The sequence below is a fragment of the Pinus tabuliformis genome, chromosome 8 (genome assembly GCF_031772625.1).
Source record: "Pinus tabuliformis cultivar Carrire ecotype Pingquan chromosome 8, CPIR1, whole genome shotgun sequence".
Lineage (NCBI taxonomy): Eukaryota > Viridiplantae > Streptophyta > Pinopsida > Pinales > Pinaceae > Pinus > Pinus tabuliformis.
In genome coordinates this window covers 558370530-558390545 of record NC_142294.1, presented here as the reverse complement: position 1 = coordinate 558390545, position 20016 = coordinate 558370530, and the positions used below count along the sequence as shown (strand labels likewise).

The 20016-nt window shown below is 39.0% G+C and overlaps 1 protein-coding gene across 1 annotated transcript; it reads left to right on the top strand.

Annotated features, from left to right (window-relative positions):
* Window positions 1–18437: 18437 nt before the first annotated feature.
* On the top strand, window positions 18438–19316 carry LOC149236684 (uncharacterized). The gene has a single exon (XM_089368997.1). It carries the CDS (start codon window positions 18438–18440, stop codon window positions 19314–19316), a length of 879 nt encoding a protein of 292 aa, XP_089225123.1.
* The last annotated feature ends 700 nt before the right edge of the window (window positions 19317–20016 follow it).

Sequence of the window (20016 nt, the reverse complement as noted above, 5' to 3'; positions counted from 1 at the left end):
CGTAGGTAGGACACATAGAGAGGCCCTTTAGTGTCACCCATACATGCATTATCCCTCTAGTCCCAGGTACAGTGGCCCAATTGCCCTCCGGACATCAACCCAACCTATTTAGTTTCCCTTTTCGTCCAGCGCGACAAGCATTGTGGGTGCTCAACACAGGCATCCAACCATCCCTGATCCCTGTAGAACAACAGTTGTCCCTCATCCTTCTAGTTTTGACATAACCAGTCTCAATTCTCTGCCAGGTCTCATACCCATGACTTCTCTCCTCCTTCTCCCCGATTTCAAGGTCCCTACAATCCCCTCCCGAGTTGTGCATGGCCAAAATACAAAGGTTTCCTCCTAGAATGTGGGTGTAGGGGTAGGAAATATCCCAATACCCAAACCCCTGATATTTTCCAGTGACACAAATCCATGTTCCTATACTATGCTCCCTGCCCACGACCAACATAATTCCCATAAGGGATAGGAGAATCTCAAAACAAAGTGAGATGGTCAGGGTATCCATGGGATTACTAATGCAATTATAGGCTATCCCCACCAACCCATGCCCCCATCCCCTATTATCCCTACAACCCATCCCCAATTTTCCCTGCATCTTCCGTAGATGAAAAGAAAACATGGTAGCATAATGAGGTGAAAGAGGATGTCAATTGCATACCCGATTTCCTTTGCTTGCAGTCAATGGGTTCTTTGTCGCTCATGGAGCCGTTGCACCTGCCTGCTGCTCCAGTCCCCTTGCACTCAATCGTTCTGGTGATCACTACACTCCCCTCTGAGGTGATTGCATACTAAAACTCTTTCTCTCCTCCTATTGCTACCTTTCCTTAATACGCTATCCATCATCATGCAAAAAGCCACCACACCCATCGCCTTGAGCATGTGGGTGGCGGTGGTTATGTACCTCGTGGTATAGTCCATTAGCATGGCCTTGATGAGGTAATCCATCGGCTCGCACCACGATCGTGGATTTGGCCTACTAGTTGGCCACACTAAAAGCTTTTTCTTTGATCCTTCTCCAGGATTTCTTGCAGGGCTTGGTAACGTTCGTCCCAAGGTTGTATTGGCCATATTTTATCCACACAATCATTTGGGTGACCACATTCCCAATTGGCTAGGAAGTCCACTGCTTTGTTACCCTCCCATCTAACATGATTGGCCATTATGTAGTCGAAATTGTGAATCAACTCTCCTATTTCTTGGATTATTCTCAAAGTTCTCCAACTGTGGCTAAGATTATAACATTTGGTACTGTGGTTCAACCTTTTTGGTGTGTTAATGACTAGGCTGGAGTCACCCTCCACCACAATATTTCTATATCCCATCTGAATAGTTATTTGTAGGCCTTGTTTGATAGCAGCAAATTCAGCTTCATTATTACTGGCGTACCCACAGTAGTCAGCATAAATTAGTCTAGTGTAGGTTTGGGAGTCCCTGAAAATACCACCCAGCCCCGCTGACCCTGGATTGTCCTTTGGGGTACCATAAAAACTAAACTTTATGAACCCCTCCACTGAAGCTGTGAAGTGGTCAAGTGATGCCATTCCCAACCTGATTTCCTTCCAAGATGAGGGGGCTATCATCATCGACAATAGATTTAACCTCTACAAAATTTATGCTTTCTCAGCAGGTACCTTCGAGTCCTCCTGATGCCATTATTCTACTACAATTTCTTCCCAGATGTTCTGGATGACTCCTTCCTAGAATTTCTCTTGGGGAAGAGGTTGGTTCTTAAAGATTCGGCGATTCCGCTCTTTCCATATGGCCCACAGAGTTAATCCCAGTGCCAACCCCCATGCTCTATTTACCACAGGGCTGGAGAATATGTTGGCTCTCTAGAGGAGTATTGTTTCATGAATGCTTTGGTTATCCCAGTCCATTCTTCCAAATACTTCTTGCAAATGTCACCATTTTTGTTCAGCAAATGGACAAGAGTTAAGCATGTGTTCAAGGTCCTCGCTGTGTTGTTTACACAACAAGCAATATGAAGGACCATGGAAACCCCTTCTTTGGAGTTGGTCCCATGTTAAAATGCGGCCTCTACATACCAGCCATAAGAAGTGTGTCACCTTTGGCCACCACCCTCCCTTCCATATATTTTTCCAAATCAAGTTTTTTCCTCCCAAATCACTCCCCATCCGTAAATCATATGCCTCTTTTATAGTAAAGGTGCCTTTAGTGGTATATCCCCATCTAAGAATATATGGGCCATTGAGGATGGTAACCTTCTAGATTCAAGTTCTTTGTCCAACTGGTTCCATTATTCTAACGCGATTGCATGTGGCCAATCTAATTTCCCCTTCCATCTCCTCCACCCTTCCTCTGCCTGTCTGTCCTTCCAGAATTGGTCAACCGTATGGAGATTCCTATCACTGGTGTATATAAATATGTCCCTTAAGTCTTGCCTTCCAAGCAGTCACTCTCTTTGTTGCCAGGAATCCTGCCAAAACAAGGTCGTTTTTCCATTACGTATTTCCCAGAAAGCATGTTGTTGAATGAGGTCCCTGTTTTGGGCTACTAAATTCCATATCGCCAATCCTTTGGGGGGGTCACGATATATGAGAATTTCTTCTGCTCTCACTGGCCTATTTTATTTTTGTGTCCATATTTGTTTCCAGAGGTCCATCCCTCCTCCTATCCACCTCCACCATAATTTCACTCCCATTACTTGGTTCATAGTAAAGGGGTCCCTGAGACCTAGGCCCCCTTCCATCTTTTTTTTTATAAGATTAGGCCATGACACCAATGCCCATTTCTTTACTTGTTGTGCACCTCCCCATAGAAACTTTTTAAAGATGTCCACCATTTTGAAGCAAGCATTTTTTGGGGCTGTGATTCCTAAGAGTTGATAAATCAGAATGGCTTGAAGTACTACTTTGAGAGGAACTATCCTATCCCCTAGATTGAGGAATCTAAAGGACCAACTGTTGAGTTTCCCACTGAGTTTTTGGAGCATGGATTTCCAACAAGAGGTCTTCAAGGAGTTCACTGACAAGGGCATTCCCAGATATTTAGATGGAAGAGATCCAATACCAAACCCAAGGATTTGGGCAAGGTAGGACTGAACAATCGTTAGGGTGTTAAAGAAGAAAATGCATGATTTGTCATTGTTAATCATTCTCCTGGATGCCTCTGTTAATTTATGAAGGACCTCTTTTACTCGACAGGATTCTATTAGTGAAACATGGAAAAATAACATGATATCATCCAAGAATTGTTGATGGGTGATGGGTAGGTCATTTCCCCATAGCCTTAGTCCTTTGATCTGAGAATTTCAGACTTCATTCTTAATGTGATGCCCCAGTCCTTCTGTCACAAGAATAAAGAGAAAAGGGGAGATAGGGTCCCCTTGTTGGAGACCTCGGGAGGGGTTGAAGGTAGGAGAAGGGGAGCCATTAAGCAGAATGGAGAACACTGGGGAGGAGACCATAGCAGAAATATAGTTTATCCATCTTTGGTCAAACCCAAAGGCCTTGAGGATGCTATTTAAGTATGCCCAGCTTAAACGGTCATAGGCTTTAGAGAGGTCCAACTTAATCATCATGCCTGAGAGTTTTCTCATCTTTAGTGAGTGCACTATTTCTTGTGAAGTTACAAATCCATCTAGGATATGTCTTCCTTCCACAAATCCAGTTTGTTCAGGTGATATGAGGTTGGGGAGAAGGGGTTTGAGATGCTTTACAATCACAGTGGCTATGATTTTATATATTACATTGCATAGGGAAATAGGTCAAAACCCTTGCGGATCTTCAGAACTCGAGGATTTTGGAATAAGAGCAATAAAAGTGGCATTTAGGCTAGGGCATACCTTCTAATTTTGGCACGACTCTTCCACCACCTCCAATATGTCCTATCCCATGAAGCTCCAAGATGTCTGGAATAATTCCACCGTGAAACCGTCTTGGCCAGGGGCCTTATTTTTCTGCATTCCTTTAACTACCTCTTCAACCTCCTCCATCATGACTGCTCACATCAGGGCTAAATTGTCTCTTGAGATGAGTTGGGGAATATTTCTTGTAATCCTTTGTATAGCTTCCAAGTGGTCCTCAGGTGGTTCAATGAGGAGATCTTTGAAATGATCCACCAACAACTTCTCCATATCCTCATGTTGTACCATTCGGTTCCCCCTAACATATTTTAAGGAGTAGATATGATTATGCTGCCTATGTTGAATCATGGCTTTGTGGAAGAAAGAAGTATTTCATTCTCCTTCCCGCAACCAATTAACCCTTGATTTCTGCTTCCATAATATCTCCTCCTTCTTTCTTCTTTCCTCAATTAGTTGGCCTTCTTCTTTCACTAGGTTATCTAATCTTCCTTCCTAGATGATCTATTGTTGCACATCCTTTATTTTATTAGTCAGCTGGTTTTGGTCTTTCATAATATGCCCGAACTCTTCCTTGTTCCATTTCCTTATCTTATGTTTGAGTTCCTTCAGTTTCAGTTGAAAGGTGTGCATGAAATTTCTCCCTTGCTCTTCATTGTTCCTCCACCAATCTTCAATTCTTTTTAGTAATTTTGGATCCCTTAACCAAAAGGCCTCAAATCAGAATGGTCGATTCTTGGGCCCTAGCTTCAAGTCTACCTCCAGTCTTATCGGCCAGTGGTCATAGCCCATGCAAGGGAGAATTGAGGCCTCCATGAATATGTCCTTGCTTATTGTTTGATCTCATATCAGATATATGTCTAGTCATGAGGTGATCTGGTGGCTTCCTCCCCATCTATTGTTCCAAGTATAAACTCCATTATTCATCTGTAGGTCCACTAGGTGCAGCTCCACTATAAGGTCCCTGAAATATTCCATATCTGCTTTTGTTCACCTAATCCCACCCTTCTTTTCCGCTAGTGAAGTTATCATGTTGAAGTAACCTCCTACAACCCATAGATCGTCTGGGTACAAATTCCTCAGCTTTGTCAAATTCTGGAGGAACACCCCCTTTTCCCCTAGAATGTGAGGCCCATAAACCCCTTTTAGGAGAACCCACTCTCTGGATCCGATATGTCGAAATTTTCTAGAAAGTATCCTTAGTAGACTAATCCACTCTTCAAAAATTATCTCTCCAGGATTCCAAAGGATAACAAGGCCTCCCGCACTTCCATTGGCATCCTGAGCGATTACTTTGTACTAGGGTTTGTAATTTTTGAGGAACTCCTTCAGTTTCCTCTCAGTAATCTTTGTTTCTTGTATTATCATAATACTTGGCTTGTCTCTTTTTAATCTGTACTTAGTATACCTTTGTTTACCTCTATTGTTGTGGCCCCGTACATTCCAAGATGTAATGATCATTTCAACGGTTTATTGAGTTGGTGGAATACCTCTGATAGCGACACCACCCTTCCAAAGTTTACCAGCATCTCTCCTACCATATGAATGGACTCATTCAGAGTTATCCTTCCTTGCTTATTTCCTCCTTTCCCTTGGGGTCCAGGGTCTTTAGCTTGGCTAGCTTGGGAGCCCAAATTCTCCGGTTGATTTATGATGGTTGTACCCTGCTTGGCTTTGTATTGTTGAAAATTTTCTTTGTACAATTGTTTTTGGTCCTCTGGGATGAATCATTCATCTAGATGCCTCCATTCCTGCAGTAGACGTTTCATCACTTGTTCTTCAACACTAAGATCTTCCTTCTGATTATCAATCTCCATATGGACTTGTTCTGCCACTTGCATGGGGGTTTCCTTCCCCTGAGGTTCCTCTTCCACCTTTCGCTTGGGCTTGTTCCCCCCTGAAGGAGACTTTTGGTTATTTTCTGATTCCATTGTATTGTCAGGGATTGCCTCCCCCTCCTCTTCCTCTTGTAGGATTTCATAGCGGTTGTGGTTGCGTTTCCCTTTTCCACTCTGTACTAGGTTGGGGTTCCCCAAATTCCTCTGGTTTCTTTTTTATCTTTCAACTTCTTGGAAACCCTCACCATCTTCTTTTGCCTTTGTTTGCTCATCTACCTTAGATGCTTCATGTGCCTCATTCTGGTTTAGCGTATTCATGGCATCGTTGATATTTGAAAGGTATATGCTCGTAATCTAGGGGTCTTTTTCCATACCTCATCATGGTATTCGAACTTTACGAAATCGGGTAGTGGCTCTATGATATTCATGTACATACAAATCCTAGCGTAAGAAGTGTACCTTCCCCGTCTCGTGGAATCTGCAATCTTGACAAAGGTTCCAATAGAGTTGCCAATCCCCTCCAAGATTTCTAGGTCCCAGAAATCCACTGGTAAGGAAAATATTCGAACCCACACTAGAGCAACGAGGAGTTTCTCCTGATCTAGGTTGGAACATTCCTCCTAGTGTCTCATAAAACGTCCTACATTATTGAAACAATATGGCCCATCCTCAAAGACTCTTTCATTCTCCTCTAGGTTAGAGAATGTCACTGTAAAGAAACCTTTCGCTACCAGTTTAAGGTCAGTATGGCCCTTTGGCTTCCATCTGAGTTGGATCCATTTGATGAGGTCCTTTTCTATTAGTCGGATTCTAATAAATTTGCAGATGAGGGCATGGTCCTTCATGTACTTCCTGTATTCCTCCAACTTGTTATTAAGGACGATGAATCTTTGTTTCTTAGCAGCCCGTGGTAGGAATTGTCCTCTAAAGCTTGCCTTCCACTAAGCTCCCAAGACCAAGGGTCCTTTACCATAGCTGCTATGGTTCCCTGTTGCAACTCTATGCAAACTCATTTCTCGTGGCACTATGTTTCGGTAGGAGGGGATCTCTCCTCCCGCACCCCCTCCCACCCATTAGATGACTCATGACCTTGGTCAGAAGGCGTGATCATTGTGATGTGATTGTAGTGATTTCCTCTACCAAGGGTTTCTGTAGAGATGTGAGGGTTTTGCAGGTTGAAACCCTAGCTACGCTCCTCGATATTATTCTTATTATTATTAGTCAACTATATTAATATTAATATTCATGTATTAAACATTTTTAAATCTTTATAGTGATAGACCAAGGATGACCTCAGTTGACTAAGGTTGACAATGTTTAACTTTTGTCAACCATGGTTTGCTATAATTGAATATGGTTGATCATGGTTAGTCTATGGTTTAGCATGTGTAACTATTGCTAAATCTTGTTTACTATATTTTGACTATGGTTGACTATAGTTTTTCATGTTCATTGTATTTAGACATCACTCACTATGTCTTGACTATGAATGACTATGCTTAACAATTATTTGACCATGGTTGACCATGGTTAATTATATTTGTCTATGTTAACCAAGTTTAAACATCAATAACTATGCTTCAACCATGAATGACTATGGTTAGGGATTTTATAGCTATAGTTGACCATGGTTTGACTATGTTTGATCATGATTGACTATGGTTGAACATGGTATGCCAATTATTGACAAACATTTGAGCATGGTTTTCCTATGTTCGACAATAGTTGAATATGATTAACTATATTTGACAATGATTTGACTATGATTTGACTATGGTTGACAATATTTTAACTATGGTTTGTCTATAGTTGACCATAATTTGAGTATGGTTACCACTGCAATGGTGGTTGTTGATGATTTACCATGGTTTGACTATGGTCAACCCTGGCCATCCACTATAGCCCTCCATAGTCAACCATGGCCATCCACTATTGTTCAATATAGTTTACTATGGTACAGCATAGGTTAATTATAGATAAAACATGATGCGTGTGGTAAATATAGTTCACCATTGTAACCGTGTTGACTATAGTTCTATAATGCTTGTGTTGACTATAGTTGACCATGTCAATAATAGTCAACCATAATTAACATGTATTAATATATAGGTTAAGTTATAATGAAGACATTATAAATGTGTAAATTAATATATCATTAATATTATATTAAACTCTTATTAATGTATATAAATATTATAGTAATGTTTATGAGAAAAAGTCTTTCGACATAAATCACATGAAATTTCATTTGTCGATGCATTTCGAACCAACTAGTGTGGATCATCGTTAGGACAAATTGAAGAATCAGATCATGGCTGCAGATTAAATAGGAAAAGCAGATTCTAAAATGGCTAGGTTTGACTAAAAACACAGTTATACTAAACAACGACTATATTAGAACATACTGGAAAAATGGCTAAGATTGACCAAGAACGGCTAGATTTGTATAATCATATAATTTTATTATGCTAAAATAAACCTTATTTTAATAACTATCATATGTTATTTAATTGAAAAGCTAACTATATTTGAGTTAACTAGGGAATGTTTATAATAAGATTGCAAATAATATATCTAGGGAAAGTAATTATTAAAGGATCTATTAATGTCTTGTATAACTAATAAACTTGATATGGATCACACAGGCCTCAATTCAACAATTAAAGTAATGTGTTAATAATATTATATATATGTTTTAATATTATATTAATGTCATAATTAAATATATTATTATTAATATAAATATTTATAATAATAATAATAATAATACTTATAATAGTAGTAATAATGCTAATAATATATTTATATTAATAGTAAAATAAAAATTAATATTAGTATTGAATACTAATATTGAAATGATCATATTAATATTAATACTAAAAAAATTATTATTAACTAATATTAATATTAATAATATAAACACTAATAATATTAATATTAAATCCTATTATTAATATTAAACCAACCTAGTATTAATATTAACAAATTCAAAAAACATATGCAAGGTTTAAATTGATGGGAATGATAAAATATTTGAATTATCCAATTAAATTCCTGATCCAATTTCCTTTGGTAAAGGTCAAATCTTCTGTCCCCATTATGGGAATGATAAAATATCTGAAGTCTCCAGTATTAATAATATATATTTCCGTAACGGTGTCCGAACTCATGCTAGAAGTGATGGAAATTTTTGTTTATTTCAAACACAATAAAAAATAGCACAGAGAACAACGCTCTGTTTTTACTACAGGATCTTTATTAGAAAACAATAGAAAATAAAACTGTTACAAAATAATCTTGCTCTACAGAGGGATTACATCAGGAACGCTCCAGTTCCAGAAACCAGTTTCATTATCTCAGAAAACTAAAAGTTCAGCACTGCTGTGCGTTGCAGAAAAAAAAAAAAGATAAATAAATAAATAAATAAAATAAAATAAAATAAAAAATTCTTTTTCTAATTCTACCCTTCTATCTGCTCTTGCATTTTTTTTTTATATAAAATGAACAACGCAAAAATATCTTACAATACGTGTTGCTTGTGCCCATACTTCCATAAAATAAAAACAATAAAATTAAAAATTTCACCTACATTTACCAACCGTAGTAAATATCATTAATTACACGGCTGAAAATATCTTATTGGAATTTAATGCATGTCTTATCACAACATCGCACCATCGCATCGGCGGATAAGGAGCAAAAGTCTTAATGTGCAGAAGTTTAGGATTTGCGATCTGCGATCTGCGATCGCATCGCAAATATCGCATCGCAGACAATACAGAGATGCAGCGAAGGGTGACAAGGGAAAGTGCGATATGCGATCAGATCGCATCGCAGGTTACTGTAGTTGAAATTACATTCCAACACTCCCCTTTAATTTCAACTGCTGGGTTTCTTTTTGCATACCCAGGCATTTCCTGAAATGATCAAAACTTTTCTTTGTCAATGGTTTTGTGAAGATGTCGGCCAACTGATCCTCTGTACTGCAGTGTTGCAAAACAATCTCACCATTGTTAACCAATTCACGTATGAAGTGAAATTTGGTGTCTATGTGCTTTGTCCTTTTATGAAAAACAGAGTTTTTAGACAATGTTATTGCTGAGCTATTGTCACAGTAAATGGTTGTGCCATTTTCTTGTTCATGACACAAATCTCTGAGAACTCTTCTCAGCCATACTGTTTGGCATGCTGCTGCTGTTGCTGCCACGTACTCTACCTCTGCTGTTGACAAAGACACAACTGGTTGTTTCTTGGAATCCCATGAGATGGCTCCCGATCCCATATGAAACACATATCCCGATGTGCTTTTCCTATCATCAACACTTCCAGCCCAATCGCTGTCAGTGTAACCTGTCAACATGAGACTTTCAGAAGAGGAGTATAAAATACCAAACCCCTTCGTTCCATTTACATACCTTAGAATCCTCTTGGCTGCCTGCCAATGAGTCTCTTTCGGTCTTTCCATAAATCTGGAGATTAAACTCACAGCGTGAATAATGTCTGGCCTAGTTGCAGTCAAGTACATAAGGCTGCCAACTATGCTCTTCTACAATTTTGGATCAAAATATTTGCTGTTGTCTTCTTTGGTCAATTTCAACCCCATTACAGTGGGAGTCACAACTGCCTTGCTGTTCTGCATGTTAAATCTCTTCAACACTGTTTCTACATATTTAACTTAAGAAATGAAAACACCATTTTCACTTTGGTCTACATCAATTCCAAGAAAATATCTTAAGAAGCCCAAGTCAGTCATTTCAAATTCACTTTTCATGACTGCTTTAAAATCAGCAATGAGAGAAGCATCATTGCTAGTAAAAATTAAATCATCTACATATAAAACAACAATAAGAATCTTACCGTCATTATCCTTTATGTAGAGTGTGGGTTCACCATCACACTTATCAAACCCATTGTCAATCAGATAAGCATCTATTCTGCTGTACCATGCTCTTGGAGCTTGCTTCAGCCCATAAAGAGCCTTCTTCAGTTTGCAGACTTTATGCTCTTGGCCTTCAACTTCATAGCCTGGAGGTTGTTCAACATAAACCTCTTCTTTTAACACCCCATTCAAGAATGCAGATTTAACATCCATCTGATAAATCTTCCATTTGTGTTGTGCCGCAATAGACAACACTGTTCTGACTGTTTCCATCCTTGCTACTGGTGCAAAGGTTTCATCATAGTCTTTGCCTTGTTGCTGCTTGTAGCCTTTCACAACAAGTCTTGCTTTGTGCCTGTCAATCTTGCCTTCAGCATTGCTTTTGGTCTTATAGACCCACTTAACTCCAATGACATCTTTGCCTTCAGGGAGGTCCACTAACTCCCATGTTTTACTCTTCTCAATTGCACCAATTTCTTCATTCATTGCTTCAATCCATTTATCTTCATTTACCGCATCTTCAAAATGAACTGGGTCATCAACATGACAATAAAAAGCGAATAATGAATTCAGACTGGTATTGTTACTTACCTCTCCTTGTTCATAAATCTCATTCAAATCTCTGAATCTTGGTCTTCTTGGTGTGCTAGGAGTTCCATCCGAACTTGAGGGTATTTCTGATCCCTGTGATGTGCTTGGAGAAGCACTTCCTTGACTTCTCAAGGCTATTCGAATTCCAGCTTGTGGTGTGGTTTGTTGTACTTGCTGTGGTGGAGGAGGAGCCACCAAATGAAAGATTATTTGTTGCTGTCCCTTCTTCTTCTTCTTCGTGAGACACAATTGTCTTCACATTCACTGTCTTCTCTAAGCTTCCATCCCAAGCTTCATATTCAATGAACTGCACATCTCTGCTTACTATCAATTTCTTGGTGGATGGATTATAGAGATTGTATGCTTTTGACTCATCACAATAGCCAATAAAGACACATTTCTCCCCCTTACTATCAAGCTTTTTCCTTAGCTGATCCGGTACATGTGCATATGCTACACAACTGAATACTCTCATGTGAGTGACAGTTTGCTTTTGACCACTCCATGCTTCTTCTAGTATTTTGTTCATGACAACTTTGGTTGGGCATCTATTCAAGATGTAAACTGCGCAAGTGACAGCTTCTGCCCAATACTCATGCGGCAAGTGCTTTGCCTTTAGCATACTTCTGACCATGTCAAGAATGGTCCTATTCTTCCTTTCAACAACACCGTTTTGCTGAGGTGTATACCTCGCGGTGAACTGCTTTTGTATGCCATTCTCTCTGCAAAAACGCAGAAAGTCTTTGGAGATGTACTCTCCTCCTCTATCTGTTCTGAGCACTTTGATATAATGTCCACACTGCTTCTCAACAAGAGTTTTGAAGTGGCTGAATTTCTCAAACACTTCACTCTTCTGTTTCAGCATATACACCCATGTCTTTCTGGTGTAATCATCAATGAAAGTTAAAACATATTTATTTCCGGAAAATGATGGTATTTTCATCGGTCCACACACATCAGAGTGAACAATTTCCATGGGTGCTTTTGCCCTTATACTCTTCCCTGCTGGAAAGCTTTCTTTGTGTTGCGTGCTCAAGATGCAGCCTTCACAAAGGCTGTCCGGTTTCTCAATCAACGGCAATCCCTTTACCATTCCCTTTTTGTGCAACAGATTCAAGCCTCCGAAATTGAGATGTCCAAATCTCAAATGCCACAACCAATTCACATCTTTCACTTGTTCCTGAAAGACTTCTTGTGTTACAGCTGCAATAGTTCTTCCTTCCTTCAAATCTGCCCTGAGTTTGAGAGGAAACATTCTATTGCTGGTCATCTGCACCTGTGCAATGATCTTCTTACCTGGAGGTATGTCTCTGATAGTACACAAATCATATTTGAAGAAAACATTGTAACCTTTGTTAATGAGCTGTCCAATGCTCAAAAGATTACATTTCAGACCAGGTACATAGTATACTTCTGGCACAGTCATCTGTTCTCCATTTCTTGCTTGGATACTGACTCTTCCCTTACCCTTGACAGATATCTTATCATCAGTCCCTGTTGTTACCTCAGATTTCACATTTTCATCCAGTTTGACAAACATTGCAATATTTCCAGTCATGTGATTACTGCAACCTGAGTCTAAAAACCAAAAATCTTCTTGTTTGTCTTATGCTATGTTACATGTTAACGGCACGTTCTTTGGGTTATTATCTTCTTCATTTGCAAAATTAGCATTCTGCCTATTATTCATGTCACTTTTCTTTTTCCTACATTCATTGGCATAGTGCCCATATTTCTTACAATAATGACATTGGACATGGGATTTGTCATACCTTTGTCCATGAGCTTGTTGTTTGCTTGAACCTTCATCTTGGTTCTGATTACAGCGCCTTCCGCTTGTGCTTGCAGGATTATTTCTGCCTTTGTTTTGGCTTCTTCCACGACCTCTGTTATTTGCTCTGCCTCGACCTTTTCCTTGGCCGAAAGACATCTGAGTCTTGAATGCTTGCTCAAAAGAGGAATCTGTTCCTCTACTCAGTCTGTGTTCATGAGACATAAGAGAAGCACTCAGTTCATCGACTGTGAACTGTGAGAGATCTTTTGTTTCTTCTATTACTACCACAACAGGTTCAAACCTTGAGGGTAAACTTCTCAATATTTTTTCTACAATCCTTTTTTCTTCAAGAATCTCACCATGACATCTTATCTGGGTTATCAACCCAATACCCTGAGTGAAGAATGAATCTATTGTATCAGATTCCTTCATGCTGAGTGTTTCAAAGTCTCTCCTCAACATCTGCAACTTTGCAGTGTTCACCTTCTCCATGCCTTGATAGGCAGTTTTGAGAATATCCCATGCCTCCTTGGATTTTGTTGCTGCTGCAATCCGCGGAAAAACACTTTCATGCACTGATTGGAAGAGAAAAAAGAGGGCTTTGGCATCCTTCTTCCTGTCGCTCTTCAACTGGTCTCTTTCTGCTACTGTCAAAGCAGCCAGTGCTGTTGCATCTGCCGGTTCAGCATAGCCAGTTTCAACCAACTCCCATATTCCTTGAGAAGCAAACAACGCTTTCATTGTTATGGACCAATAACTGTAATTTTTCCCATTAAACTGTGGCAGTTGGGAATTTGTCAAACCAGTTCCAGCATCTGCCATCTTAACCTGTATAAATAAAGAAGAGATACTGACTGTATAATAAAAAGAAAAAAAAAACTTTCTCTGCTTGATAAGCTTCTTACAGCTCCTACAGTGAAAAACAAACTCTGTTTTTGACTCACTGAGTGCCTAGACTAGCTCTGATACCATGATGGAAATTTCTATTTATTTCAAACACAATAAAAAATAGCACAGAGAACAACGCTCTGTTTTTACTACAGGATCTTTATTAGAAAACAACAGAAAATAAAACTGTTACAAAATAGTCTTCCTCTACAGAGGGATTACATCAGGAACGTTCCAGTTCCAGAAACCAGTTTCATTATCTCAGAAAACTAAAAGTTCAGCACTGTTGTGCGTTGTAGGAAAAAAAAAAAAAACTCTTTTTCTAATTCTACCCTTCTATCTGCTCTTGCATTTTTTTTATGTAAAATGAACAACGCAAAAAATATCTTACAATACATGTTGCTTGTGCCCATACTTCCGTAAAATAGAAAACAATAAAATTAAAAATTTCACCTACATTTACCAACCGTAGTAAATATCATTAATTACACGGCTGAAAATATCTTATTGGAATTTAATGCATGGCTTATCACAACATCGCACCATCGCATCGGCGGATAAGGAGCAAAAGTCTTAACGTGCAGAAGTTTAGGATTTGCGATCTGCGATCTGCGATCGCATCGCAAATATCGCATCGCAGACAATACAGAGATGCAGCCAAAGGTGACAAGGGAAAGTGCGATATGCGATCAGATCGCATCGCATATTACTGTAGTTGAAATTACATTCCAACAAGAAGGAAAGTTAATCGGGTAGCGGAAGGCCTGTAGCGTGATTTTAATTCACAAGAAATCACCTATTCTCCAAGTATGTTTCTTGGCCAAGTGATTTCTGTGCGTTTGATTCATTGATTGATTCTTCGAAAGCCAAATGGATAACAGCCGGCAAAAATTCATTGCCTAACTCATTTATTTACTAATAGTTGACTTCGATAATGTGTTCTAATAGTTGAATTCTTAAACCTTGTGATTGATTTATGCCGACGACATTTCACAGCAGACTGTGAAAATCTTTTCGATAGATCTTCCGTTGTTCATTCATTCTAGTAGAAGTGACGAATTTAGAATTCACAACAGGTTCTAAAAATTTCCTGAGGATTGACAACTTGACATCGTGAAATCTTCTCTGTAGTTCTCATGTAGCAAATTGCCCATACAAACAGCCCAATCAATGTTGAAACCCTAAACAGATTCATATATCATTTCGTTCACTGCAATCAAATTCAAAAATCGAATTAAAGAGCTAAGAAGATTTACACACCATGATCATAACCTGACCGTTAATGCGGTGGTGGCGCCTGCGAGTACTATGGAAAAGCAAACAAACACGGCCAGTGCTCACTGGGTATCCTTGGGTGTACCCTGCAATGGCCACATATATCTTAGTTCTGCTTCATCATCAAAACATAAAATTTTATTTAATTCACACACTCTCAATTAAAAAAAAATATCAGAATTTTTAGGAAGAATTGAAAAAATAGAAAATCTTCGGCAGAATTAGGACGCAAACCTTGAGCTGGATATTTATAGGCATATTTCGGATCAAACATGGTTAAGCAAGCTCTTCACTTCACAATAACTCCACCAACTCCAGTGAAACCTGTGCTTAGCGGAGGAGGAGTAATACATAATGATGGTAAAGGTGCGGGACGACGTTTAAGCCAATGCTAGCTGATGTTTTTGAAGTCAATGGAGGAGGATTATTGTTGTATGGAAATTATGGGTTTAATTTAATGAGTTTTATTGGAGAGCATTATCATATGATGTGGTTTCATATTTGGGATATATATTAAGGAAAAAATAACATAATATATTGTGGTATATATAGTGGGTAAATGGTTTTTATATTAATATGTATAAAAAATGGAGTTCAAAGTTAATGAAAAAATGAATACTTACAATTAGGGGTTTTTTAAATTGGGAAGGTGTATTGGGTTCATATTGTTAGGGAGTTAATTAATGTGATTTTTAGAAATATTTTGTAATTAGGGATATCGTTTAGATTCACCTGAAATGTCATAAATTCATTGAATAAAACCCTATGGTCCAATCTAACTTGAGGAAAAAAAAAAAACCACATAAAAATCATAAAACCAATCTAACCAACTGAAAATAATAGAACCAAATGCTTCCATCAACTCCCATTTGGAATTCAACATACCTTATCTCAATGTTTAGCAATCTAACGAACTGAAGACAATGCAAGCAGGAGCTTCAATCAACTCCAATTTGAAATTCAACCTAGGTTATCTCAATGTTTAGAAACTGAAAATCTGCTCACAAATCTTTCATATCATCCATTGAACTGTATAGTTTACTAAAAATTATTAAAAAAAATTAAATTTTACCCATCCATAATTTTCATAAAATAAAAATTTCACCAAAGCCATGTTAGACTACTCTCATCATAATAACCAGGAAGAAACTTTTAACGCTCCAAATAATGTGATATACAATATAGAAATCAAACTACCACCTCTATTATTAACCTACATTTCGAAAAGAGTGTATACTAATCTATTCCAATGCGCCGTATATATATATATATATAATATTTATTTATTTAATTAATGAATGTATATTGATAAATATATTTATAATACATTGTATTATCAAATATTATTAGATTAAATATATATTTATTAATTTAAATTATATGGTTTATATATAAATATATTAATTAAATTGTAATTATGTTTTATTTATTAATTTAAATTATATGGTTTATTTATAAATAATATTAATTAAATTGTAATTATCTTTCTTTTATTAATTGAAATTATATAGTATATATATAAATAATATTAACTTACTTGTAATTATATTTTGAATATATGTTAAGAAATATATATTAAGAAATATATATTTAAAGGAATATGTGTTTTTAAGAATATAAACAAAATTGTAGAGTCAAGCAGTCTGAGGGAATGGCGACTTAGGGTTTCTGCAGAACCTGCAACGGCAGACCTGAGCAGACTTCTGCAATACTGTCATACCACCAGCAATATGAAAGGCAGCACACGACAAGAAGTAGCGCGAGCATCATGAATACCCCCAGGGGGAGGACGCTGCGCCTCCCCCCAACGCAAATGATTCTCCTCAGAGGCGTGAGGAAGGAACTAGTTCAGCTGATCAAAATGGAGACAGAGAGAAGATAGATCCACAAGATGCCAAGGCGAACGACAGGGAGAACCCCCAGGTCACCTCAAACACCTGTAGACTGGTCACTGTTGAACGCCCGAAAATAGAGCTCCCAAGTCATCGGATCAATGCTCAGATCCAGTACATGAGAGATCATGCATTGATAGGCAAATTCATAGGTATGTGGCCAACAGAGAAAGCGTTGCATGGCTGGATAGCAGCGAAGTGGAAGCCGAAAGGACACATAACGCTGCAGCTAGGACCTAAAGGGTTCTTCACGGCCATCTTTAACTGCTTGGAGGACCGAAATAGAGTACTAGATGGTGGCCCCTATTTTTTCAATGCAGCTGGCCTATATTTGAGGGGATGGGTGGAGCGCTTTAATCCAGACAAAGAAGATCTCAGCTGGGCGCCAGTTTGGATCCGTCTCTACTCACTCCCAATGGAATACTGGGACGAAGAGACGTTACAAACCATAGGAAATGGTCTCGGTGAATTTGTCAAAACGGCAGAGGAAACAAAACTCCGAAGATATACCTCCTTCGCCCGCATTTGCGTTTATATGCACCTTAGCAAGGCACTTCTAGATGCGGTAAGTATTTTTCACGATGATGTTGAATGGGTTCAGTTAATTGATTATGAACATGTGCCGTTCAGATGCAGGAGATGCCATGCACTGGGTCACCTATTTCAGGACTGTCCTCTAAACCAGAAACCCTCGAATACCACTGCCTCTGAGGAGCCGGATCTGACTGGCTTCACTAAAGTTGCCAATCGTAGGAAAAATCACAAGAAACCTGCTACAATCCCTAAGAAGCCTCAAGCCAGTTCATCAAAACCCTCTACGAGCAACAGTTTTGAAGTGCTAGCCCGACAAGAAGTACACAACCCTGAGCCCCTTGTCCCATCTGAGAAGGATCCCATGATGAACAAACAACCTGCACATTCTGATCCCAAAAAAATCCCAAAAGAACCATTACCCACAGATCCTTCCTCCACGGCTATGCGCACAGTCCCAACCTGGTACTCGCAAGGAATGGAGGTAGACAACTCGCAACCTGACCTTTCCAGGGCAACAGAAACAACAGAAGACATAAGTGACACACAGCATATGGAAGAAGAACCAGAAAGCATAGACATTGGGGATTTGGACATTCTTGGTCTAGAGCAGGCATGCAAAACAAAAAATTATGATAAAATCCCAGAGCGACAGTTGGAGAATCTGGAAGTAATTCTCTCCAGAGCTCAAAGGCAAAAAATCCCTAGGTATTCAAACTGGAGGTCTTTGGGATGGGAAAAGCATAATCAAAGATAACAAAAAGAGAGGGAGGAAAACGGATCTTCAACGCACCATCCGCATTGGGGAAATGCTAGTGGAGTCAAGCAGGTACTCCAAGCTCACAAAGTATTACAACTCTCTCTCCAACCTTCCATCATGAAGCTAATCTCATGGAACATTAGGGGGCTCAATAGCCCTAGGAAATGCAGACTGATTAAGAACATGATAAAGCAAGAGAAGCCCCAAATTCTCTTTCTGCAGGAAACTAAATGCAACTCCATCTCTCTAGACCGAATTGCTACAAAAGTATGGCCGGGTAGTATAGTAGCAACAGTAGATGCCTTTGGCGCCTCAGGAGGTTTGGCAATCATCTGGGATGCACGCACCATTGAGCTCAACAACATTAATGCAAACAAGCATTGCTGTCAAGCTACTTTCCACATTACAGGAACCAGTATAAATTATCACATAACCAATGTATATTTTCCCCCGGAAGCTATGCATAAGGTAGAACTTCTGAATACCCTTTCCTCAATCAATACTGATAGGTCTCATCCGCTCTGGATCACTGGGGGTGACTTCAACATGATAACCAAGATGGAAGAAAAGCGAGGAGGAAGGAACAAGCTGGACAAGGAAAGTAACAATCTAAAAGATTACATTCAAAGCAATTGGCTTATTGACATGCCATTCAACAATGGCCTTTTTACCTGGAATAACAAAAGAGCTGGTTCGCACCAAATTGCGTCTCACCTGGACAGATTCCTAATCTCTGACAACGCAATCCACTTAGGGGGAGACCTTTCAGCTTCAATCCTGTTGCTGATAGGCTTAGACCATTGGCCAATTTCTCTCCAATGGTCTCAACCAGGCAATGCTACCCGCAGGCCGTTTCGCTTCGAGGCTTTTTGGATGACACATCCAGATTTTGTCAATCTGGTAAATTCAGAATGGATCAACTTCTCTTCGCCAAATGGTACAAGCATGTTCAAATTTCAGCAGAAGCTTAAATACCTCAAGAGTAAAATAAAACAATGGAACCATTCTTCATTTGGTAACATTTTCCAGGCTCAGACTACTCTAGATCAAGATATGAAATAGTTGCAGCAACGGATCATCACAGAGGGAAGATCAGAGGAACTTTCGAAACAGGAAAAGTCTCTTGAAACTCAGATCTCAGAGAGGGCCAAACAAGAAGAAACGCTCTGGAGGCAAAAATTGAGAATCAGGTGGCTAAAGGAAGGAGAAAAAAATACAAAAAAATTTCACCGTTCCACTATTCAACGTCGAATGAATAACAATATTACTCACATCCAAAATGAGCAGGGGTAAAAGTGGAAAAACATGAAGAAATCGAGCTCAAACTTCTCAACTACTTTAAGAAAGATCATCAAGAACCACAAGTGGACAGAATGCAAGCTATAGGAAAAATCACAGAGAACATCCCCAAACTAGTCACAGAGGAGCACAACCAGCTCTTACTCAGGCTGGTCGACTTACAGGAAGTGGAAAATGCAGTTCATCAACTGAAAGAAGGCAAGGTGCTGGGGCCAGACGGATTTACCTCCAACTTTTTCCATAATTTCTGGGAGCTAATTAAATTGGAAGTCTGGCAGATTGTTGAGGAATCAAGAACCATGAGGTGGATGCTTCTAGCTATGAATGCCACATTCATAGCCCTTATCCCAAAGGAAGCTCAATCTAGCACCCCTGACAAATTTCAGCCCATTGCCCTGTGCAACGTCATCTACAAGATAGTTTCCAAAATCGTAGCTTCAAGACTCAAATCACTGCTACCACT